General features: G+C 35.5%; 1 protein-coding gene across 2 annotated transcripts in view; it reads right to left on the minus strand.

Moving 5' to 3' along the window:
* Nucleotides 1-22,873, minus strand: part of Tenm1 (teneurin transmembrane protein 1) — a 741,978-nt gene that overhangs the window by 307,769 nt on the left and 411,336 nt on the right. For both annotated transcript variants that reach the window (XM_047535396.1, XM_047535395.1), the window contains one exon: nucleotides 18,125-18,365. In XM_047535396.1, the coding sequence (XP_047391352.1) occupies nucleotides 18,125-18,365 (241 nt within the window). The remainder of the gene's footprint in view (nucleotides 1-18,124; nucleotides 18,366-22,873) is intronic.

Genomic DNA, 22,873 nt, shown 5'->3' on the forward strand with positions numbered 1-22,873 from the left:
TTATAGAATTCTCTTTACTGGCTATTTACTTTGGTTGTTTTTTTTTCTTTTTAAAGGAGGGGGTAGTGGGCAGAGTAGTACATACTTTGATTACCCTTTTATTCATCCTCATTTTCTAGACATGTATTTTTTTCATTTATTTTATGAACCTGTTGACATAGTATACTTTTCTGTATCATTTGTTTTTATTGAATTGTAATCTACATTAGCAAGGGCATCTTATTTTAAAGAAATATTGTTTAAAATTAATTACAAAGTAGTGCAAGAAGGACGGAGCCTAAGAGTTTCTCATTAAACTCTTCAACTTGAAAATCAAGATTGTTCTAATGTAGCCTTTTTTTTTCTTCTTGCAGTACTAGGGATTGAACTCAGGGGGGCGCCACTTTAACAATGCGCTACATCTGCAGTCCTTTTCATTTTTTAATTTCAAGACAAGGTCTCATTAAGTTTCTGAGGCTAGCCTCAACCTCGAGATCCTCCTGCATCAACCTCCTGAGTCCCTAGGATCATAAGTGTGCACCACTGTACTGAGCCCTTAATGCAACTTTTAAAGGATGTTTATGAACATCCTGTACTGAGCCCTTAATGTAACTTTTAAAGGATGTTCATAAACATCCTTTAAAAGTTGTTTTTAAAACTGGTATTGCTTAATACCAGTTCTTATTTCTTTGACAGTCTTACTCATGCATGTAATTTAAAGGTAAAAATGTTTTATCATGTCATAAAATATTAAGAAATGCCACTCAATTCAGTCTCTTAATCTCTGTGGCATAAAATTTTCCTAAAAGACAAGCATATAAAAGGATTGGTCATTATTTGAAATAATAGTCACAAAATCAAGGAGGTGGCCTGAGGCAGAGAATGCCTGCTCCTAACAAACAGCTCCATTCTCTCCTCCAGGGCACACAGGTAGAATACATTTCCCATTTCTCTTAGGTGTAGTCATGTGACTGAGTTCTGGATGAAGAAATATAAAGTGTGTGCAAAGTGATGTTTTGATACTTCCAGGTTTAAAAATTTCCAAACTCAGGGTCCTCAATCTACTTATGGGAAGTAAATAGACCCAAGAAAGAAAGGAACCTAATAATTAATTCCATGGAATACTGTGCAACATAGAAAATACAAAAAATTTGCAACCATATAAGCATATCAGATATGCAGATTATTCTCTCTCAGCACAGAGCCTTTGACAAGGCATTCCTATCCATGATTTCCCCATCCCTCAATTCCCATTCCATGTAGCCATAGTTAATTGAACAAGAATTAGGTAGCCAACTTGAGAGAAATTGTATTCCTTCTCTGAAATCTAGACACGGAGACACAGTCTACTGGAGAATCCAAATGCAAGGTCATCTTGATCCAGAGATGAGGATACAATATAATAAGGGAAGAAAGAAAGAAATTGCATCTAAAGTAAAGCCTGAAAATAGAACAAATATGTAGAAAGAAACAAAAATGATACATCCATGTGGCCCTAGAAAGACAAAGAATGATGGAAAGAGTTCCATCCTTTATTAGGTTTTTATTGTGCTTTTTTCATTGCGAGAATAGAATACCCATTATCATTTTTTAAAACCTCCTTTTTATTTGATTTAGTTTGAAATGTTATCTGCTCTCAGTTACTGCAAAATTCCTAAGGCAATAACAATCTTCCATGTTGGGGGGAAAAAACTGAATTCTTAGAGTATATATTTTCAACATAGCCCTGTGCTGTCCTCTTCCACCCCAAAACTAAAAACAAATAAAGCTCAAATACCTACTCCACAGAAATTTAATTTAGAGCAAAACACATGGAAATATTAGTGATAATGATCTTTGGGTGACGGAAATTGTAGCTATTTGAGACTGTATGTGTTCTTTCTATGTTTGAAATGAAGGTATACCACTTTTATAAGATCTTTCATGTTGTGCCCTGCCCTCTGTGGGCCTGTCAGCCTCACCACTACTATTGTCTCCAATGCCCTCTATGCTTCTAGTCATCCTATGCCATATGCGTCTTTTCAAATATGCCATTTATTTTTCAGGCCTCTGAGTCTGTATAACTTTTTGGTGAAGAACAATATCAGAACAGCCTGGAAATCCCCCAAAGCAGTATAGGTCTGAAGGAAGGCAGAAGATAGAGAATAAAGAGTAAACATGGGGAGAATGAAGAGTATTGAAGAGAGAGGAATAAGATAAGAAAAGAGATGCTATACATAGGTTGATGATAAATAAATATAAAATGGTTATATTTACAAGGTTATAGAATTTTTTTTTAGTTGCTCTAGTGATCACCTGGCCTCCTTTGCTATAGGCTGTCTTCATAAGATCTAAACTGTCACCAAGGATACAGTATAACCTTCCATTCTTATGTAGTTCCAGTCAACAAACCAATTAAATGTAGTACAAAGCCATGTATATATCCAATGTGTCCCTATACACTCCTCTTGCTTGAGACTCTAACAAAGACAAGTTTATTAATTAAAAATTATATGAAAGCAATAGGAGGAGGTTTAGAGTTACATGGATTTAATTTTGTGGTTTCCACTCATAATCACAGTATAAACTGGAGAACTATCTAAATAAACAAATGCCTCAGAAGTAGGGATAGGAAGAGGGAAGAAGGGAAGGTAAACACGGAATTGTAAGAGTCTGAATAGGGGTTGCATAAAAAGGGAACAAGTAACAATAAATTGTCTCAGTAATACCAAGAATAGGTTGGGAAACATCAGTGACAAAGAATGTTTCTTGACTGTGGATAAATTGACCCATGGGGAACATTTGGTAATGTCTGGAGACATTTTGGGTTGTCATGATTGGGGAAAGGGCCACTGGCATCTAGTAGGTACAGGCCAGACATGCTGCTAAACATCTTACAATGCACTGGACAATCTGCTTCCTGACGGCATATATGCAATGAATTATTCAGCCTGAAATGTCAATAGTGGCAAGGTTGAGAAATCTTGGTCTAAAACTATTCATTCAATTGGAACATGCAGTTTTGAGTATTCAACATCTCTATGGGAGGGAATCTGCCATTAAAGATTTCTAGAAAAATATTTTCTTTCCAGGCACTCAGGATCTTATCTTCCTCTCTCAAGCTCACAGCTATTCTTCTTTGAGACTACTTTCACTTGGAATTTGTATATTATCCAAACAAATACACTGAACCTTGGAGCCAGGGTGCATATACAACTCACTCATAAATGCCTGAAACATTCACCCTTGCTGACCAAACAAGGAAATATTTTTAAGATATGGAGAATAGAAAGCATTTTTATTTCAATTTTTAAAATTGCCTCTCAAATTGTTTCCCTCCTGCACCTGTCACAAGTCATAAATTTAAAAACTGAACTACTGATTAAAACATGCAGAATATATAATAATCATAGCAACTGAAACAGTATTAACTCCCCTCAGGTTAGGTCACCTAAGAAACGGTCAAATTCAGCTTTGTGCTATGCTTTAAAGCTCAGTAGCCACAATCCCATTTGAGCACAGGATAATTTGTGGGAATCAGGACTTTCTTCCCATGAAATGTTCTCTTCCTACTTCCTTATTGTGGTGATTTAAGAGTTCAAAGACAAAACACATCAGTTTGCTTTAATTATTTAGTGACGGCAGAGGGAGATAAACAAGGAAAGGTCAACTTCAAAATAATAGTGAATTTATGCACTTCTTTGACCTCTAAATATGCATCTTATTTGGCAAATATATTAAACTAGACTTTATTTTCTGCATACATCATTTTCAATACTTAGGAAAAACATCATGAATTCACAGGACCCAGAATAGATATGGCCAGCTGGAACCTAAACCAACACAATTTTTATTTTTCAGTACAAAACATAAAGTTTTATTTATTTCATATTAGACTTAGAATGACAATACAAGGAAAGACATTGAAATTGAATCAGAGGTTTATAGTATGAACCAAGGAATGGTAGATTGCTATAGAAGTTGTTACATCTTAAATCTTGTGTCCATGAAGGGTTTTGTTTTCTAAATGGATTTATTTAACAAAGTTTTAATGACAACCTATTTTGTATCCGGCAAAATGACTTCACAGACTAGTCTTGCACTGCCCTAACACTGTTCCCTTCCCTACACTTGCCTGCCATTAGTATTACCCCCTGACAAACAGGCAAATGTAGTATCTTCTTCATTTTGTTTCGGATATCGGAAATTCTGAAGAAATCACAATTGTTCAATTTTATTTCACTTGTTTGGGGGTTTCACCTTGAATTAACAAACTTGTGATTAATTAGACTACAACTAACTGGAAAGCTCAATTGATCAGTATTCTTTCAATGGAGGAGCAAGAAATAAGAAGCAAGTCACAGAATGACAGAGATTGTAAAATCAGAGTATCTCAAATATTTAACTTCATTCCCTCATATGACTATTGAGGAAAATGAGGTTGAGAGGCAAAAAGTGATGTTGAGTTTGCAGTTATTGAGTGGCAGAACTGGCCTTGGACTCAAGATTTGTAACTCTAAACCCATTGCTTTTTTACCCAATCAGAGGAGGACATTCAAAATTGGTAGAGGATATCCTGGGGCCACTAGATATTTTGCTCATCTACAATATCCTCTATATCTAGAGCACTGTACAATAAAATTTCATGTTTGAAATGACAACTCTGGTAACTATAATATTTTCAATTATAAAAGATTAAATTATGATCATTTGGATTAAAATGGAAAGTGTATTCATAATTAAGAATAGTTTTCAACAAGAATGGCAATTTTTGAAAAGTTCCATTTAACCTTAAGCTAATCACCAAATCCAATTAACCAGATCTTCCCAGTTTTCTGGGCATTTAAGCTCATCAAGATTTTAATATAAATAGAATAAAAACTGGATGATGTCTCCAGGCAGGGAAATTTAACTGAACCATAAATATTCACCAGAAGATAAAAAGGGAGACTTGTGGTTCTTTATATACCAGAGATGAATTGTTAACAATTGGAATAGTTGTATGGAGACTTCCATTTCAGCTCGAAATCTTATTCCAGCTACCAATAGGATACATTAATAAAATTTTCTGAGACCCTGTTACACATCTTTAAATTGGGCATAATTTCTATTATGTCTACTTCCCAGGGCTGTTTAGAGTTTGAAATTAGATAATAAGTGTAAGTATTTTAGATGATTGAAAATTATCCATACATACTTACATATGCACATGCCTATATGTGCATATACACACACATACTTACATGTACACATTACATAAAATCTGAGTTTTTTAACAAAATTTATTCAGCTACTAAAAATGAACCAGCCATGCTGCCATAAATTTTCTAAGTAATTGACCATTCACTATGTTAATTACAAAATTTGAAAGATTAGACTGTCATAGATAAAAGATAATTATTTTAGTTGAAAGTTAGGGGAAATAAAAGATTGTAAACATTTTATGCCAAAAGAAATTAAATTTACTTTAGAAGCTAATATCATATTGTAGTTGATATTTTCACAAACTAGAAATAGTCATTTATATTAGCATCTATTTTGTTAATGCAAGTCTTGAGAATACATATCACTATTAAATATTTTCATCAATAACAAGTCATTATCTAGTATATTGTGTATGTCTGATATAGATGAGAAGTTTGAGTTAAGATCATGGATTGGCCAATGACAGTTATTTGCTTTTGGGAATATGATTTATATTTGAAAGTCAATTTTAAGTAAAGGTAGGAGGATATATTATCACTTTCTACTGTGAGAATAACCGAGGCAAATTTTTGCACATATGATATATATTAATTCCTGAAGTTTCTGTCATCATCAGTTATGTGCTCTTGTTGTGACTTGGCAACTTTGGAAGCCTCTACTGCTATGTGGAATCACACAGTTTCTTCAGCACTATGTAATGATGCCTGCACATTTCTATGTCCTTTACCATTAAAGACACTTGCTCTCTAACTTGATATGCCAATTTCTTCCTGTTCTTCCTATTCATAACATCACCATCCTGATGACCACTGTGTACCTCCTCATGGAATATAGTTCTTTTTTTATTCCTCTTCCAATTTGCATGAAACTTTTACCTAGATTCAGCTTCCTTTCAATCTTCTATCCCATTTCAAAAGAGGAGTCTATTTTATGTTTCCATTTTCTTATCTCTTACCCATTCTTCAAACCCAAGGCAGTGTAGCTTTAGTTTCACCACATTACTGAAATTGGCTGCTTAAAAGTTTGTAATTGACAGATTCAATTAATAGTCTCTTCTCATCCATGTTTTATTTGGCTCCTTTGTGGCATTTGAAAATCATGATCACCATCTCCTTGCAATTTTTCCCTCTCTTGTTTGTGCTCTTGCATGATTATTTACTCAATTATTTACTCTGGCTTTTTCTCCTTCTTGGACTGCTATGATAAAAGTGTTTTCATGGTGTTGTTTATGTCCTTCTCTTAGTCTTGCATTGAACTTACTAAGTTATTCAAGATTTCCTCTATCATTCACAGAAATTCAATTACTATATCTACCAATTAACCATGCCTATCATGAGCGCTAGAATCAGATATATCTGGTTTGAACTAGTTCCACTACTTACTAACTGGTGACCTTGTGGCATGTTGTTCAACTTTTCTACACCTCAGCTTTTAAAACTGCAAGTTGGAATAAATGGTATAATTCCTTAGCAAATACTTGGCACGTGGTAAACATTCAGTAAGTGGGAGGAGAAAATGTTTCTCTCCCTTCCTCTCTGCACCTAGATACATATTTTTAACAATTTATTGGATATAGGACACTTTGACCTGGATATCCCACACAGATATTCCAGTATTTCCAAAGCAGAATTCATTCTTTGCTTCTACCAACTTCTGTTCTTGATTTTAAATATTTACTCCATCTATAGTTTCCTGCTCAGATGTCTGTCTATGCATCCTATAAAATTTTTGTTGAAAAGTATGAGCCAAGTGCTAAAGAATATTAGTAAGAAAAGACATAATTCTTTATTTAAGTTGTGATTGGGGATAAAGACAAATAAATAAAAGATTTGTGGTGCAAATATACAATGAACTAAAGGTTCTAGTAGATATATGTGCAGGGAGCTATGAGATCACAGATTAAGAATTTCTATATGGGGCTGGGGAGATAGCTCACTCGGTAGAGTGCTTGCCTTGCATGCACAAAGCCCTGGGTTCGATCCCCAGCACCAAGAAAAAAAAAAAAAAAGAATTTCTATATGAAAGTTGAGGTGGGGAGGTTGCTAAATTCTGAATGTTTGTGTCCCTCTAAAATTCATAAGGTGGAATCTAATCCCTCATTTGTTACATTAAGAGGTGGGGCTTTTGAGAGGTGATTCGGTTGTAAGGGTTCCACATTTATGGATAGGATTAATGCCCTCATAAAAGAGACTTCAGGGAACTTGTTGTCCCCTTCTTCCATTTAAAGACACCATAAGAAGGGGCCATCTATGAGGAATGGGCCGTCACCAGAAATTAAGTCTTCTGGGGCCTTGATCTTAAGATTTCACAGCCTTCAGAACTGTTAGGAATAATTTTATATGGTTCATAGAATACCCAGTCTAAGTTATTTTGTTAAAGTACTTGAATTGACTAAGATAGAGGTAAAGGCAGGTAAAGTAAGACATCTAAGAGGTATCTTTGACTTCTTTCTCCCTTCTTTTTGAATCTCCTCTCCCATCTTCCAAATTCCATTCAACCAAGTACTACAACATTATTAGCCTCAATAAGATTAACATTTTTGGCTTCAACAACTAAAATGTTAATCTTATTGAGGCTAATAGTATCATCAATAATACAAGTAACAATAACTGCTAGCAAGGATGTGAGGAAAATGTACACTTATATATTGCTGGTGAAACTGCAAATTAATTCAACCACTTTGGAAAGTAGTATGAAAGTACCTCAAACTAGGAATAGAACAACCATATGACCCAGCCATCCCACTCCATGATATTTATCTAAAATAATTAAAATTAGAATACTATAGTGATAAAAATATGTCAATGTTTATAGCAGCACAATTCACAAGACTCAAGTTATGGAACCATTCCTAGTGCCAGTTGATAGATGAATGGATTAAGAAAATGTGGTATATGTATACAATGGAGTTCTGTTCAGTCATAAGGAAGAATGAAATTGTCATTTGCTGGTAAATGGATGGAACTGAAGAATATCATGCTAAGTGAAATAAGCCAGAATCAGAAAATTGAGGGTCAAATATTTCCTCTCATATGTTGAAGCTAGAAGAAAAGAGGAATAAAAAGAGGGGTCTCAGAAAAATAGAAGGGAGATCAGTAGAGTAGAATGGGGAGAGAGGAAGAGAGGAAAAATAGAAGTAGAGAATGAAGTTAACCAAATTATGCTATGTGCATGCAGGAATATATCACAATGCATTTCAATTTTATATATAACTTTAATGTATCAATTAAAAATGAATAAAATAGAGACCAATAGAGTAGAATAACTGCATCAAGGGGAGGGAGGAAGGGAAGAAACGAGGAAGTACTGGGGATCAAAATGGAGCAAACTATGTTATATTATTCATTTATGAATATGGCAAAATGAACCACACTGTTATGTATAAATATAATGCACTAAAACAAACATTAAAAAGCTTAACATTTTAGACGAAAGGTGGCTCTCTCCCCTACTACAATGTAAGCTCATTAAAGGCAGGGTTTTTGTCGTTTTTTTTTTTTTCTTTGTTGTAGCCTCAGCAAATAGAACAGGGATGGCATGGGGTAGAAGCATAATAAATATTTGTTGAAATCTGCTGAAACTTACCTACACTAAAATTAATTCATCATTATTTATCAAACACTAGTTTTCATTTAAAGTACTTTCATTATATACTTTCTTATATCTTTGCATACACACAAAATTTTTTTTAACGGAACAGAGATACAGATGTTACTGTTTATTTGCTTATCTGTTTGCCAAAGGGAGCAATTCTTTTTGAGCTTTCCTGTTCTTTAAATGGAATACTGAGTACCACCCTTTCACAACTCTTGCAGAGACATTTCAAAGACCCCAAGACTTAACCTGATCTTATCTTTCAGGTTTAAAGCTACAAACATTTCTGTGTTGTGGAATTAATAAAGAACTAGCTGGTTTCTCCCAAAGGGAGAGGTTTACTGTTATGTCTTTGATACACACACACACACACCTGTTGAAAATCAGAATAATGAACAGGAAAATCACTTTCTGCTACTTCAAATGTACTTTATACTTTCTGTAAAATATAATACGCAAGTGTCTGTTAACAACATGATAATGAAAATATGTATTATGATTAACTAGATAAGTAACTTTGTAGTTAATAAAGTTGTTAAAAATTGTTTTCTCTCTTGCTCAAAACCCTACATTTCTGTTTTAAATATACAATCTAAGGTAGGAAAGTATATAAGGTAAGGGGAGGCAAAAAGGAGATACAGAGATTCCTCTAAAATTTAAGTGTTGGTTGATATATAGTACATCAACCAACAAACTTTTAAAAATTCTCTAAAATACCTATTTATGTTCACATTTGGATTGCTAAATAAATCTTCTCCTTAATAATATCAGATATTATTTCACCTATGGTGAAATTTTCTTTCCTTATAAAATGAAATAAATTGTGTTTGCTTATGGCTTTGTTTTGAAATGAACTTAAGAATAAACAATTAAAAAGAATGTTTAAAAATAATACGACCACCAAAGAGATTAGTAACTGCATCATAATGACCTCCAAAATATTGTTTCTCAATGCCTAAGTACTTAGACTATTATAGATATATTTTTACTCTCAATATGTAAAACACATTTTTGAGGATACAGAATTCTTTTTCATGTAAATTTAACATATTCTACATCCATCATTTGGTGTAGACTGAAAAGCATGGTTGATTCCTGCTCATGTGTAGTAAACAGGATTTATAGGTCATAGAATAGTTCTAAGAAGTCTTTTCCTGTCTTAAAAAGAATCTTTAAATCTGTGGCTGAAGATAGATTTTGCTAACCCCAGTGCTGTTAAAGGATTAAAGCATGAGATATTGTTAGATCTAAGCTCTGCATATGTACATTCTGAGGTTTTTTTTTCCTCGCTACTCATTATTGAAGGAAAAAATATGTCTGTAAATTGATTTTTCCATTGCAAATGTCCTATGGAAAATGCTACTTATAAATATTAGGTAGATTTTAGTACTACTAAATAATAAAGAATTATAACTGGTACTAGAGAACTTACATTTATGGGTTAACATGTAAAGGCTATTACTCCATAGATATTTAAATCACTGCCATTGCCCTTAATGAATATTTCTTCCAAATGGTTCTTATTTCCCCAAGACAGACACTAGCTCTATGAGTGTGGAAACAAGCATTAGTCATATAGATTTCTTTTCCCTTTTCAGTCCTTGACAACATCTCCTCCACCAATGGCCTTTGCTCTTCTTTCATAAAAATAACCCTGTGGACTCCATTTAGTTGTCACATTGGCCTAAAGCCAGCAAGGACAGTTAGCCTCATACCAAACTACAGCCATCTGTCAGAATATGCTAAAAATCAATAAAGATGGTTGCTAACCACTTTTCTGGCAGATGTGACTACTCCATGCAATTCTGATTTGTCTTTGTGAGCTGGGTGATCATGTTAATCTGAAACTTAGGTTTCTAAATTTAAAGCAAAATCTTTAACCAGGATACATTTTGTTGAATAGATCGTGGCTAATATTTATCAACAATGCTCTGAGAAAAAATACCATCTAAGAGTAGGTCAAGCACAATTAGTTGGGGTATTGAACCAATGCTTGGCCAAAAATTCTAATAAGCAACAGATTATCAAATAAACTTTGAGTTAGGAATATGAACTGAGGGACAGCAAAGAGAATAATGTAGGGAAACCAAAAATGACTACAATTCCACTTAGAAGTGAATCTAGATTAGGGGGATGAGGAGCTAAGGGAACTATTCCAGTGCTATGCAGGGAGTGAGTTAGGTTTGAATCCTGATTAAAATAAGCATCACTCCACTTAACCAAGTGTTAAAGGCAGGCCAGACCACTTGTACTCAAAGTGCTTGGATTGGAGAAACAGATAAATGAAAGCAGTTAATTAGGATTCTGAAAAGCCAAAAGGAATAAAACTGATGTCAAGGGGATGAAAAAGGGAGGGATATGACACAGGGGAAGAAAATCAGAAATGAGGGGGAAGGAAACAGAAATGAGAGTGCAAACTATAAGTGAGGTTTAAAACACTCCCTGTGATAACCAAATTATGTGAATGCTATTAACCTATTTTTAAAATCAGAAAACATATTAAGAAAGGTTCTGTAATTTGACTAAGTTCACACTGCTAATTAGCAGCAAAACTGAACCTTAAAGCCATATCTGTTGGCTTCTAAAATCCAAACACTTAACTACTTTTAAACATTTTTTATCAAGAAGGTACAAGGCTGTGCCATCAAAGCTAAATGATATGGTTGGGACTGAGACTCACTTGGCAGGGAGAAAAAGAAGCTTTCTGAAGGAGAATTAAAGCATGAGAGGATCTGTAAACTCTAATATATCCATAGATGGACCCCTGAACAAGGATGGAAAAAACAGCAGTTTAATAATATGAATTTTAGCATGAAATTTCAACTTTTGGCCTTTACCTTGAGAATGATAGTTCATTGGTTCCATAGTGATTATCTCTCATTAGTACTAGAAAGAAAATACTTTCTCAAAGAATAATTAACCTGGTCAAAAGGGTCTAAATGGCAGTGGAGGAAAAGGGAGAGGAATAATATGAAGAATTGTGCCTAATATGACTTAAATGGATACTGCTGACTATGTATGACTTTGTGTTATGATATGCTTTTACCAGAATACCCTTTTCTCCATTTTCATCTCATTTCTCCTAATTTTATAAAAATGATTTCAGGTAATTTTCTCAAGGAAATTTCCACTTTTCCCCTTTTACCTACTTCAACACTTCCTTGGCCATCATTATTCCCATTTTGGTTAGGTCCGCTATCCCCAAATGTTTCTACTTTTGGATTACTTAAATATAACAAAGCACACATCATGGTTTTATTTATCTCGCTTTGCCCCCACACACTACTACAGAAAGGCATTAATGCATAGTGGTTAAATGTGAAGACCTTAGATTCATAAGCTGTATTCAAACCTGATGTGGTTCCATTTTATTGTATTATGGGATCTTATAAACTCTTTAACTTCTCAGAACCTCAGTTTCTTCATCTCTCAGTTGTGTATGGTGGCACTAATAGTAACTACCACAGGGGCTGGGGTTGTAACTCAGTGGTAGAGGGCTTGCCTAGCACATGTAAGGCACTGGGTTTGATCCTCAGCACCACATAAAAATAAATAAATAAAATAAAGGTACCATGTCCACCTATGACTAAAAAAAAAAATTAAGAAAAAAATAGTACCAGGGCTGGGATCGTAGTTCAGTGGTGGAGCACTGTGTGAGGCACTGAGTTTGATTCTCAGCACCACATATAAGTAAATGAATAAAATAAAGGTTCATCAACAACTAAAATTTTTTTAATAGTACCTGCCATAAAGGGGCACTAGTGTAAGGATTATAGGAACTGGTTCATAAGGGACTTGGAGCAGTGCTTCATATATAGCGATGCTATATATTGAGCTATTATTGTTATGAATACTAGACCTTAAGTTTTTGAAGTTCATGGATTCCTATTCTTCATAGTAGCCTCAGTGCACAAGAATTACCAATAAATGCTTGCTGAATACCTTACTGGGTGGGATGCACTCAAAATCCACAGACTGGGAGATATATGTGAATACTGAATTTTTAAAGAACAGATTAAAACTAATGTGACTCTCTAAATGGTAGTGACTCTGAATTCTTCTCCTTTGCCAGAAGATCAGTGCTAGGTCTTTATATCAAATAAATAATATTTATTGTACACTATCTAGGATTCTGGCTCTGAACAGATATTTCACATGTGTTTTCTTATTCAGTTCTTAAAACAATCCCACGAGGTAGGGCTGTCATTTTCTCCACATAAAGGATGGCATAATTGAGGTCCAGAGAAGTTGGGTGATATGTCTAGGTTGACAACAATATAGGTAGCTTAGTCCTGAGATGTTGAAGCACACACACATTAGTCAGCCTCTCCAGCTTTGGCAACATGCCCATCTTCCCAGGTTGCAAAAGATCCCTCACCCAAAATAGATAATCCAGGTATTGGGTATACTAAAAGAAGGTCTGGAGGTATAGTAAAAATGCTAATGATTTCTGAGAAAGGGAAGGATCAGGACAGAGAACAGCTCTGAATGTACTAAGTAGCCAGGGCATTGATTCTCTGAATGACAGTAAGCAGGCAGCAATCCAAAAGATGTTTTGGAGTTGATCACAGCACAGTCTCACAAAGCCTCACAAGTATGTATCATCAAAACATGGGGAAGGGGGTTGGTGCTAAAGAGTGGAATACAGTGATGAAAGAGTATATTCTACTTAAAAGTTTACCAAGAAAGGAAGTGGAATAATGTTGTATGTGTTTACTTAGGGGATATTGTGAACATAAGGACGGAAACACTTTTAATTAGAGAAAGGGACAAAAAGTAGAAGCATTATGTATGGTTATTATTATTGCTATTATTATTACTACCATTTATCAAGTGCTTACTATGTTCCTTGGTGCTCTAAGCACATTGCAAGTATAAACTCATTTAATCCTCACAACAGCCTTATGAAGTTGTTGTTCATTAAAAGGCATCTGACTGTTCTAAATGAATTAAAATTCTATCCCAGAGTGGTGAAAGGTCTTGTAGATTGGATCACCTAGTCACAGTTGATAAAGTTTCAGAGACTATGGCATGGGTAAAATGTGGCAAAAGACTGGAGATGGCACGAGGCATGGTGGCATATGCCTGTAATCCTAGCAATTCTGGAGGGTAAGGCAGGAGGATCTTGAGTTCAAAGTAAGCCTTAGCAAAAGTGAGATGCTAAGCAACTCAATGAGACCCTGTCTCTCTAAATAAAATGCAAAATAGGGCTGGGGATATGGTTCAGTGGTCGAGTGCCTTGAGTTCAATCCCCAGTAACTTCCCCCCCAAAAAAAGAGAGACTGGAGATGGCAAACACTAGCTTTAGTTTTCAAAAGTGATAGGAAGTATATGGGCTCCTTTGACCAGATCATGAAACATCATGAGGATTAAATTAAGTATTTTAGAACAGGTTATTAAAAGAAAGGTTTGTGTGCACCTAAGGGAAAAAGTAGTAACCATGAGAAGACAGAATAAATTCTCTACGAAGAAGTCATATTAAATAAATATAATTTCATTTATATTTTTGAATGGTTATTAGATTGTCAAATCAGTAAAAATGGAGGCATACGGTATCTAAATATTAGCAAATCATGTGACAAGGTCCCTTGATATACCTGTGAACAGATGGAGACGTATAGGTTATATGCTAGTAAAAGAATGCTGCCTGACAGATAAAGGTCAACCTGCAGGAAGGTTTCTAATGGCATGCCACAGAGCTCTGATCTTGATCTAGTTCTAAGTAAAAATTTTTTAATGACTTAGATAAAAATGAGAAGCATATCAAGCAAACTGACATAATGCACAAATATTGGAGTAAAGCAAACACCATGCATTGCAGAATCAGAATTTGGCTATACCTCCACATGCTAACAACATGAAACTGAATTAGGCCAGATCAAGGCCCTTAACATATTTCTACCAACACTCCCTTTCTCAAACATACAATTAAAAGTTTCAGTTTTATTATTGTCGAATAAAATATGGCTTAGCCCTGGAACTTGTTAAAAAAAGTTTAGGTGTTTATTTACTAGTATTCTCAATGTACATCATTATTGCCATGTGATCAACCAAAGAAATAATTATTAAACAAGGGAGGTGACTGATTGTTGGTCATAGCCCACAACTGTAATGCATCAGTCAAGGTGACTGGTAAGAGTTTCATTTAAGGGGCATCAATCAGATCTGTTCTCAGCTCTTGCTCAAGATGCATCCACAGGTGGTCATGTTACTTTGTTTGAACATATCATTTTTGTCTCCCTGTAGCCTCAGGTGACTGAAAGAATACCTGACAGGATTTACTAAGACACTTAAACACAGTATAGTACAAAAGAGATGAATTGGGTTAATCAAATTTCCTTTCTTAGATTTCTGAACCTATAAATATAAAGAGAATTAAACAGTTAGAAATGAGACATTATAGCTAAAGGAATAAGGTGAAAGGTGTCAGGAGGTACACTTGGAGTCATGTGGTACAGTGGAACCATATATTTCTATGAAAAATTAGAAAATCTGCAATAGAAAAAAGAAAGATTGGGCCAATAGAAAAAAATATGCTATTAGGCAAAGAAAGATATTGGAAAAAAAATGGAAAGCATTTCTGGGTTTTATTTATGTTAGAGATCTCTAGGCTGTGCTCTTCCTTTGGATGTTGACCAGTGCTTTCTGGGTTCCCAGGGACTAATATCACACACATTGAAAAGATATTCTCAATTAGTCAAGGCAACCAGAATTCACTCTGCTCCCTGCAACCAGAAAACCTAATAATCCACACCTGCATTCAGTCTTGAACATTACCTTTCAAGAACTGTTTGGACAGACCAGAGTGTGTTTTAAAGGAGACCAAGAAGGGAGATTTGAAACCAGTAAATTGTGAAGAACAGGTGAAGGAACTGGGGAACCATTTCACCCAAAGAGTAGACTCAATAGTGAAGGGCTATCAGGTATGAGAGGGGTTTTATTTATTCTATGAGACCCTAAAATTAGATCAGGGGAAAATGGGCGGAATTAAGAAGGGTCAGGTTTTGGTTCAAAAATAACCTTCCAACCATTAGAGTAGACAGAGGGGAACAGGGGAGGGAGAAAAAAAGAAAGAGGAAGCACTGGGCAATAAAATGGAGGAAATTATATTCCATTCATGTATGATTATGTCAAAATGGACCCCTATTATGTATAACTAGAATGCACTAATAAACATTTTTAAAAAAGACAAAAAAAGAGGGGAAATACCTTTTAGTAGTGGTTTGAGGCATAATAACATTACTTTTCAATTGTGTAGTGCTTTACAGTATATGAGGCACTGTATAAAGTATCTCTACTAACTTGACTTTCCTAACAACTGGCTATGGAAGGCATTTTTTGGGGGGGTGAGGGTGGAGGAATAAACCTAGGGCCTTATATAGACCAACTACACACTCTACCACTGTGCTACAGTTCCAGCCCTAGCAGGTATTTTTGTATTATTTTTTACAGATGAGGAATCTGAGAATTGGAGAGGTTCTGCTACACAGCTCATGTACAAGTTCCTATACACCCACAGTAACCTTTTATTGACTAAATTTGAAATGAACATTTTAAAGTATATATTTGGAAAATTCTAGCTGATCAACCTGATAAGGCTTCTAGATATTTTTAACTCATTTTTGTGATGCTGTATATATTTTCAAATGTACTAAAAAGGGTCTCTGCTCAATCTTACATGAAAACTTATGTTCTTCTCTACGTCTTATGAAACTGAGACCAATTAATATATTCCTTGCATAGATACAGAAGGTCCGTGGGTGCAGTTTGTACAAACATGCCTAGATGTACATTTCAAATAAGAATAGTTTTCTCTCTCCATTTGCCTGAGCTCATGCCCACCCTCCTTCCAGATTTCCTGTTATTTGGATTCAAAGAGGAAAGGAGTATGTGTGCTTGTCAGAATTGCTAGTTAACCATATTTGCCCACTGTTTCCTCAGTACTCTATCACTAAGCTTTGCAAATGAAATCAAAAGAATGAGGAAATCACCACTGTTTGAAAACTCTTTGAAGAAGATATACATTATTCTGTTTTTCTGTTTGCTCATTTCCCTCTTTTAATTGAAAAAAATACGCAAATCCTGCTATTAGTACTGTTCCATTTGTGTTATCTTCCCTATAGGTGCTGACTGCCATGTTTTCTCTTGGGAGATGGCAGGGAAAAAAACAGTTTATGAGCCCACTTAATCTGATAAGTGATAGATGATACAGAGTTTATCTGTCTTGAGCCATAGTACTTTCCAATTGTTGATGGTGACATACTCTGATGCCACAGCTGGCATTTAATTTAATATGCTGCTAAGGAAAAAAACAGTTTTGTAATATGATTTTATTAGTGCTTCCTTTCTGTTCTGATTCTCAGAAGATATTAGAAGTGTATATCAGACACTGTCTATCAAGTGGTATATTATACCCATTGCTAACATACAAATGTCTTTAGGAAAAGTTAAAGCATACAGAAGACGGTGTAAACTTCTTGAATTTAAAAGATGAACAGAATTCTGGGTTTTATTAGTTCATGTTTTGCTAATAGAAAGTTGAAATTTTTTGGTGATACTAAGGATTGAACCTAGGGCCTTGTGCATGCCAGGACTTGCTCTACTACTGAACCACACCTCTAGTCCTGAAAGCTGTAATTTTGATTTAAGAACAAGTAACTAGAAATGATGATTAATTTCTCAATTAATCACATTTAGTGCTAAAGTCTATCATGACTAAGGGACCGAGAACTGTGGAGGAGTAGAATTTTAATCACATGACTTAGAGTACAGGACTGAATCTGGAAACCTAAACTGTGAAGTGACAGAAAAACAACAGCATTTCTTTTTCTCAAAAGACCAAACTTCATCCCAAAGGCTGAATCCAGTTTTTTAAAGTCACACTTATACTTCTCCTTCATGAGACCAATCCTTTTAAAAAAAATATTTAAAGGCAATTTACTTTTTCAAATGACCTTATAATAAAATGGAAACTATCACTGTTCCTTTGATTGGTTGGATTTTCCTGTAATAGTGCAGGACAATTTAACATATTCAAACAAGGGACAAATGCATTTCACTTTGAAGCTGCAGTGACAGCTTAGATAATTGTGTCATTTCATGTTTTCGTGGGTATCTGACAGTGAAGTGTTTATGCATCTGCAATTTCATCTGTACATGTGTATCTGATTTGATCCATGTCTGTGAGTGTGCCCAGATCTAGATGTATGTGCCTGAGTGCTGTGGAGTTCCCTGCCCTTTTGCCCATGCTTCTGGGTGTAAATTTGTGTGTCTCGGCAGATAACTATGGTGAGATGAGTTTCTGCAATCAGTGGAATCATCCTCTGCCAATATTTAAGTTGAGTGTGATCAATAATAGTTCAAGTACCTGGTCTCCAGTGGTATGTTGCTATTCAAGACCCAGCTGTTATGCAGATGAACTGAATCCTGTGTACTGGTTGGGGGAGCTGGAGCAGCTGGGCTGGGCTGGCTCCGAGTAGTCATTGATCTCCTTTGAAGAGAGTCCGCTGTAGGGGGTGGCTTCCTGGCACAGGTGCAGGCATGTGGAGGTGGAGGTGGCGGTGGGAGGGGTCTGAAGGTGAACTGGTTGTGTGGGCTGCTCTGCATTTCTAAAAAAGAAAGAAGAAAAACACAAAATAGAGACTTACTCTCCCTCTTGGCAGACAGGGAAACACAGCATGACAGGCTTACCAGGATTTCAGATAATATAACCTGTGGTGGGAGGGAAGAGTTTTAAGTTCAGTCTATCTGTAAAAATGCCACTTAACTTACAAAAGCACGTGCAGCATGCTCATGAAATGTAAAACATTCACAGTTGCATTTCCATGTAAATTCTTCAGGGCTGTAGCAACTAAAAAGTAAATGAGGTCGCCTCACACAATTTGTCATAGTTTCTGCTACTGAACAAATAAATCATCAACAAGACACTAAGTTACAGAACAGAAGTGAGCTGATTTCCATCAGTTGCAAAAATCTCACTTTGGAAAATACCAGTGAAAGGCACAAATTCATTGCAAGGAAAATCATTTGGCACTTCAAATAAAAATATAAGGCCACCTTCTGGCTTACCTGAGAAAAAGAGCAAATCCATACTTCAGAAAAACAGCTCACAAGTGTGTAACTCATCTATGTGAAACTAATCTTTTCACCAGCCCCCTACTTTAGAGTGCTACTTGTAAAAGGTAGGCTAAAAGGAGTGTGTTCCAGTTACTATACATATTTCCAAGGCCACGCAAAGAGTAGTCTGCACCCTCCCCCGGCCACACCTTTCTAGGAGCCCTGCCATGTTAGCAGCAGCTTAGGCAGCAGGGAGACTGTTATAATTTTTTTTCTGCTTGTTTGCTGAGGGGGCAGCCTGGGACAGCAGTCCTCAGACTTCCGTTTTTGCTATTGTTTGGTATTTTTCCACTGCTTTCCTGGCAGACACACATAAAGACAGTGAGGTAGCTTTGGCCCAATGAGAAATACCCCAATTAAACCCCTTTGAAAAGAAATCGCTATTGTAGCTGATAGCCACCTCTCTTCCATAGGAGAAACATAATAGATGTCAAGTGATTGCTTGTAACACCAGCACGTTCTGGATAAACTTTGTAGACAGCATGGCTTTGTCCCACCTCCCCAATGACTGAGAGCTGAAAAGCAGAAAAATGCTAGAGGCTTTCAATGCCTAGCAAAGGACTCAGCTGCTTTGTGCTGAGGCCCACTATGCAGTGACTGATCACAGAATAAAATTACTTCTTTCGATTCTTCCACCTCAGACACAAATTTTAAAGACATTGGCATTTTTTTTCATATTTTAAAACAATATTACTGTCCCCCGAGCATGACAAATTTTTGGTTGAATTTTCTAGTACAGGTGGCACCGCTTTTAAATAAACTTGCTTTATGACAATTTGAACAGGATAAAGAAGGGAGTGATGATCATTCATTCATATAAAGGATTCTTTTAGGTGGTCAGCTTTCTTTGTGTATTTAAAATGCTTCATGAATTTTCTAAATCACCCCCATTATTCCAGGCTCAGCCCAAATCCCATATCCACTAAAATGTCATCACTAGTACTTAACATCTCATTAATTTTTTAAGTCTCTGTGCTCATACTCATAACCATAACCATAAGTATGCTCTCCAATCTTGGAACTCAGGGAAGCATAGAATACTGGAACCCAAAGGACCTCAGAGATTCTTTCATTTTGCAGATGAGAAGACTTGTCCAGGGACACTTGGCAAAAGTATAGTGGAGACTAGAACCCACATCTCCTGACTTTTTAGTCAATGATCTATTCCCTGTATTGCAGATTTCAGTAATACAAGTTCTCTTTTCCTTCTTAAGACTGAGAGACACTGAATCCTTCAAGTTTTCCGGAATTTTCATTTATGTTTACATATCTGCTTTCCTCTTAGACCATAACTCATGAAATGTAGATCAGAAGGCAGGGTAGTGTGATGCTATGTATACTGGAAAGAGCATAAGATTTGGAGGTGTGACAAATCTGGGTTTAAGTTCTGCCTGTCACATAGAAGTTTAACCTCTCATTTGTAAAATAGAGATAATGATACTTTTTCTTAATGATTAAATTTATTCATATAAAGTATATTTGAACGTAGTACATCAGTAGCTATTTGTTTACTAAATGTAAAATCATAGGGTCATCTAGTTCAGCTACAGATGAGGAACCCATGGCCCAGAGAGGTGATGTAACTTGCTCAGTTATTCAACTAGTATGAATTTGCCTGCCCATGTCTGATGATTCCCAGTTCAGGACTTTTTCTATTATGCTATTTTGGTAAGTAAATGTGACTCTTCTCTGACTAACACTTACTGTTCTTGCCATAAATTTGGTCCCTGAGTTTGCAATATTATGACATTCTCTTGATGTCCTATGTGTTTTATCTTATCATCCATAATAGACGAAATGTTTCTTAAAGCAAGGCCATCTGCTACTTCTCTTATACATCATATAGCACTGAACACAGTCCTGGGTAGAGAGCAAGAACCCTAAATGTTTTTACTAATTGAAAAGGATTTGACTGGTAGAGGGTAGTGTACCCTTTGACTCTCATTCTAAAGCAGCCACTGGATATACATTCAATTGTTCACTGAGAAGTAGGTTTCTCCCTTGGAGGTCTTTTCGTCGATTCTCTTCCAAAGCCATGGGGAAAAACAATACCCCGAAGGAGGACTTTAAAGTAATGCCCCTCCAAGATGTCAAAGGAGTAGTAGTGACAAACTACAGATTTGCTATCTAAAACCATGTACAGGAAAGGGTTTAATGACCTAAGGAAAGGTAAACAAAGCATGAGATCCAGGGTTAGAGGAAGAATTACTCTTAGATAAAGGCTCAGAAAACTTTGAAACAACACATATGACATCTACTCTACTAATTGCTAGGCATTTCTATCAGCACGGTTGTTCAAAATAAAGTTTCTATTCAGTACATTTGTTCAAAGGAAGGATAATCATTTATGATCACTTGGATTCACTGCTTCATAGATTTCCTTACAATCTTTGCAACTCTTATTTTATGAAAAATGACAAAAAATTATTTCATTGAAAATTGCAATTGTGGTATTATAATATTTATATTAATTATATTATAATATAATTATAAAGCAGGAAGAATTGCTTTATATAGTCACTTTGATTATTTATATATATGTATGTTTATACATGCATATGTGCACATACATATATATGCATATTTTATGTTTATCTATTTTGCTGTATGTTTTTATTCCCATATTTCATATGATAAGTTTTCTTTATTAGTTAATACTATCTTTAACACTTTCACAATATTGGATTGTTACACTAAGTGGAATATATCCAGACCTTAAGCCCTTATGAAATGCAAATGATCTCAGATTCATTCTTTCTTTTAACCTCAGGAAAAAGATGGGGAATGCACTTGTTCCCTCCCAAATGAAGTAATTTAATCCTTGGTCTCTGTGAAATGGGATTTCCCAACATTAAACACTAATGAAAAATACATTAGTGTTCAGTGTCAGGAGCTCTAGAACACCAATTCCAGGGGGTTAAGAGTCACATGCACTCACTTGCAAATGTATCTGGCAAATGTATACTTCTGTGCTCAAGAGAGAGAAGCAAGGGAGAAGGAGGGAGTGGTAATTATGCAAATGTAGATATCCAGACATACTTATAGAGCTTTCTGAAAGTAAATTAAGTTTTCAGATGGAAAGGTCTAATTCACAGAATATACTTGGAGAGGAGCCAGTTTCAGGTTTGAGGTCCCTAAAAAAACTTGGAAAGATAATTTCTCAGAGGGAAAATTCCTCCAAACTGTAGATCTAAGACACTTTTGGTGGGGGTGAGCTGTTAAGAGAAGTTTCAGCCTTCAGAAACAACACTCTCCTTGTCTCCAAAAGGTAAGTGGGAAAGTGGTTAAACATATATTTTTTTTCTCTTCTTGCAAATAAACCTTAATTTGGATCATGTGTTAGAGAAAGTTTTCACGAAAAATTAGAGTATCTCTGCTCAGAAACACCATGTGGCAACCTATCAGGGTGTCTATCAGGGTGTTTTGACCCTTACATTTCATTAACACATATAGTCAGTTCTGCTATAAGGTGATGCATGCATTTCTAAAATTCACTGCTCTGTGCAAAATCACACATGGGAAAAAAGTTGATGAGAAAAATGGTATTGGGGCACTACACTAAATAACACTATGATTGACACATTTTTTAAAAAAGGAATCTAGTAGAAATGCTGCCAGTTTTATACATATTACTAGTTAAGAAATACATGAATGACATACCAAATATGACAATTTACCTTTAAAATGATCTGAAGCTTGCTTTTGACACTGGGTGTTGGAAGAGTTAAAAATACTGAGTTATCGTAAAGTGGTAGAAGGAGAGTTATCTGACTAGGTCCAAAAGTTCTAACACCAGATATGGATGGGCAAGGCTCCTAGCACATGTGGTGAACTGAGATAGCCGGTAACTATTTCAGGTGTATGCATGTATGTGTTCATTTGTCTTCTTACACAGCTCATTCTGTTGTATGCAGTTTTCTGCATTTATCTAGTGCTTTTAACAGATGGAAAAACCACAGAACTTGCCTTAAGTTCAAACTGTTCTCAAATATACCTATAG

Source organism: Sciurus carolinensis, chromosome X (genome assembly GCF_902686445.1).
Source record: "Sciurus carolinensis chromosome X, mSciCar1.2, whole genome shotgun sequence".
Lineage (NCBI taxonomy): Eukaryota > Metazoa > Chordata > Mammalia > Rodentia > Sciuridae > Sciurus > Sciurus carolinensis.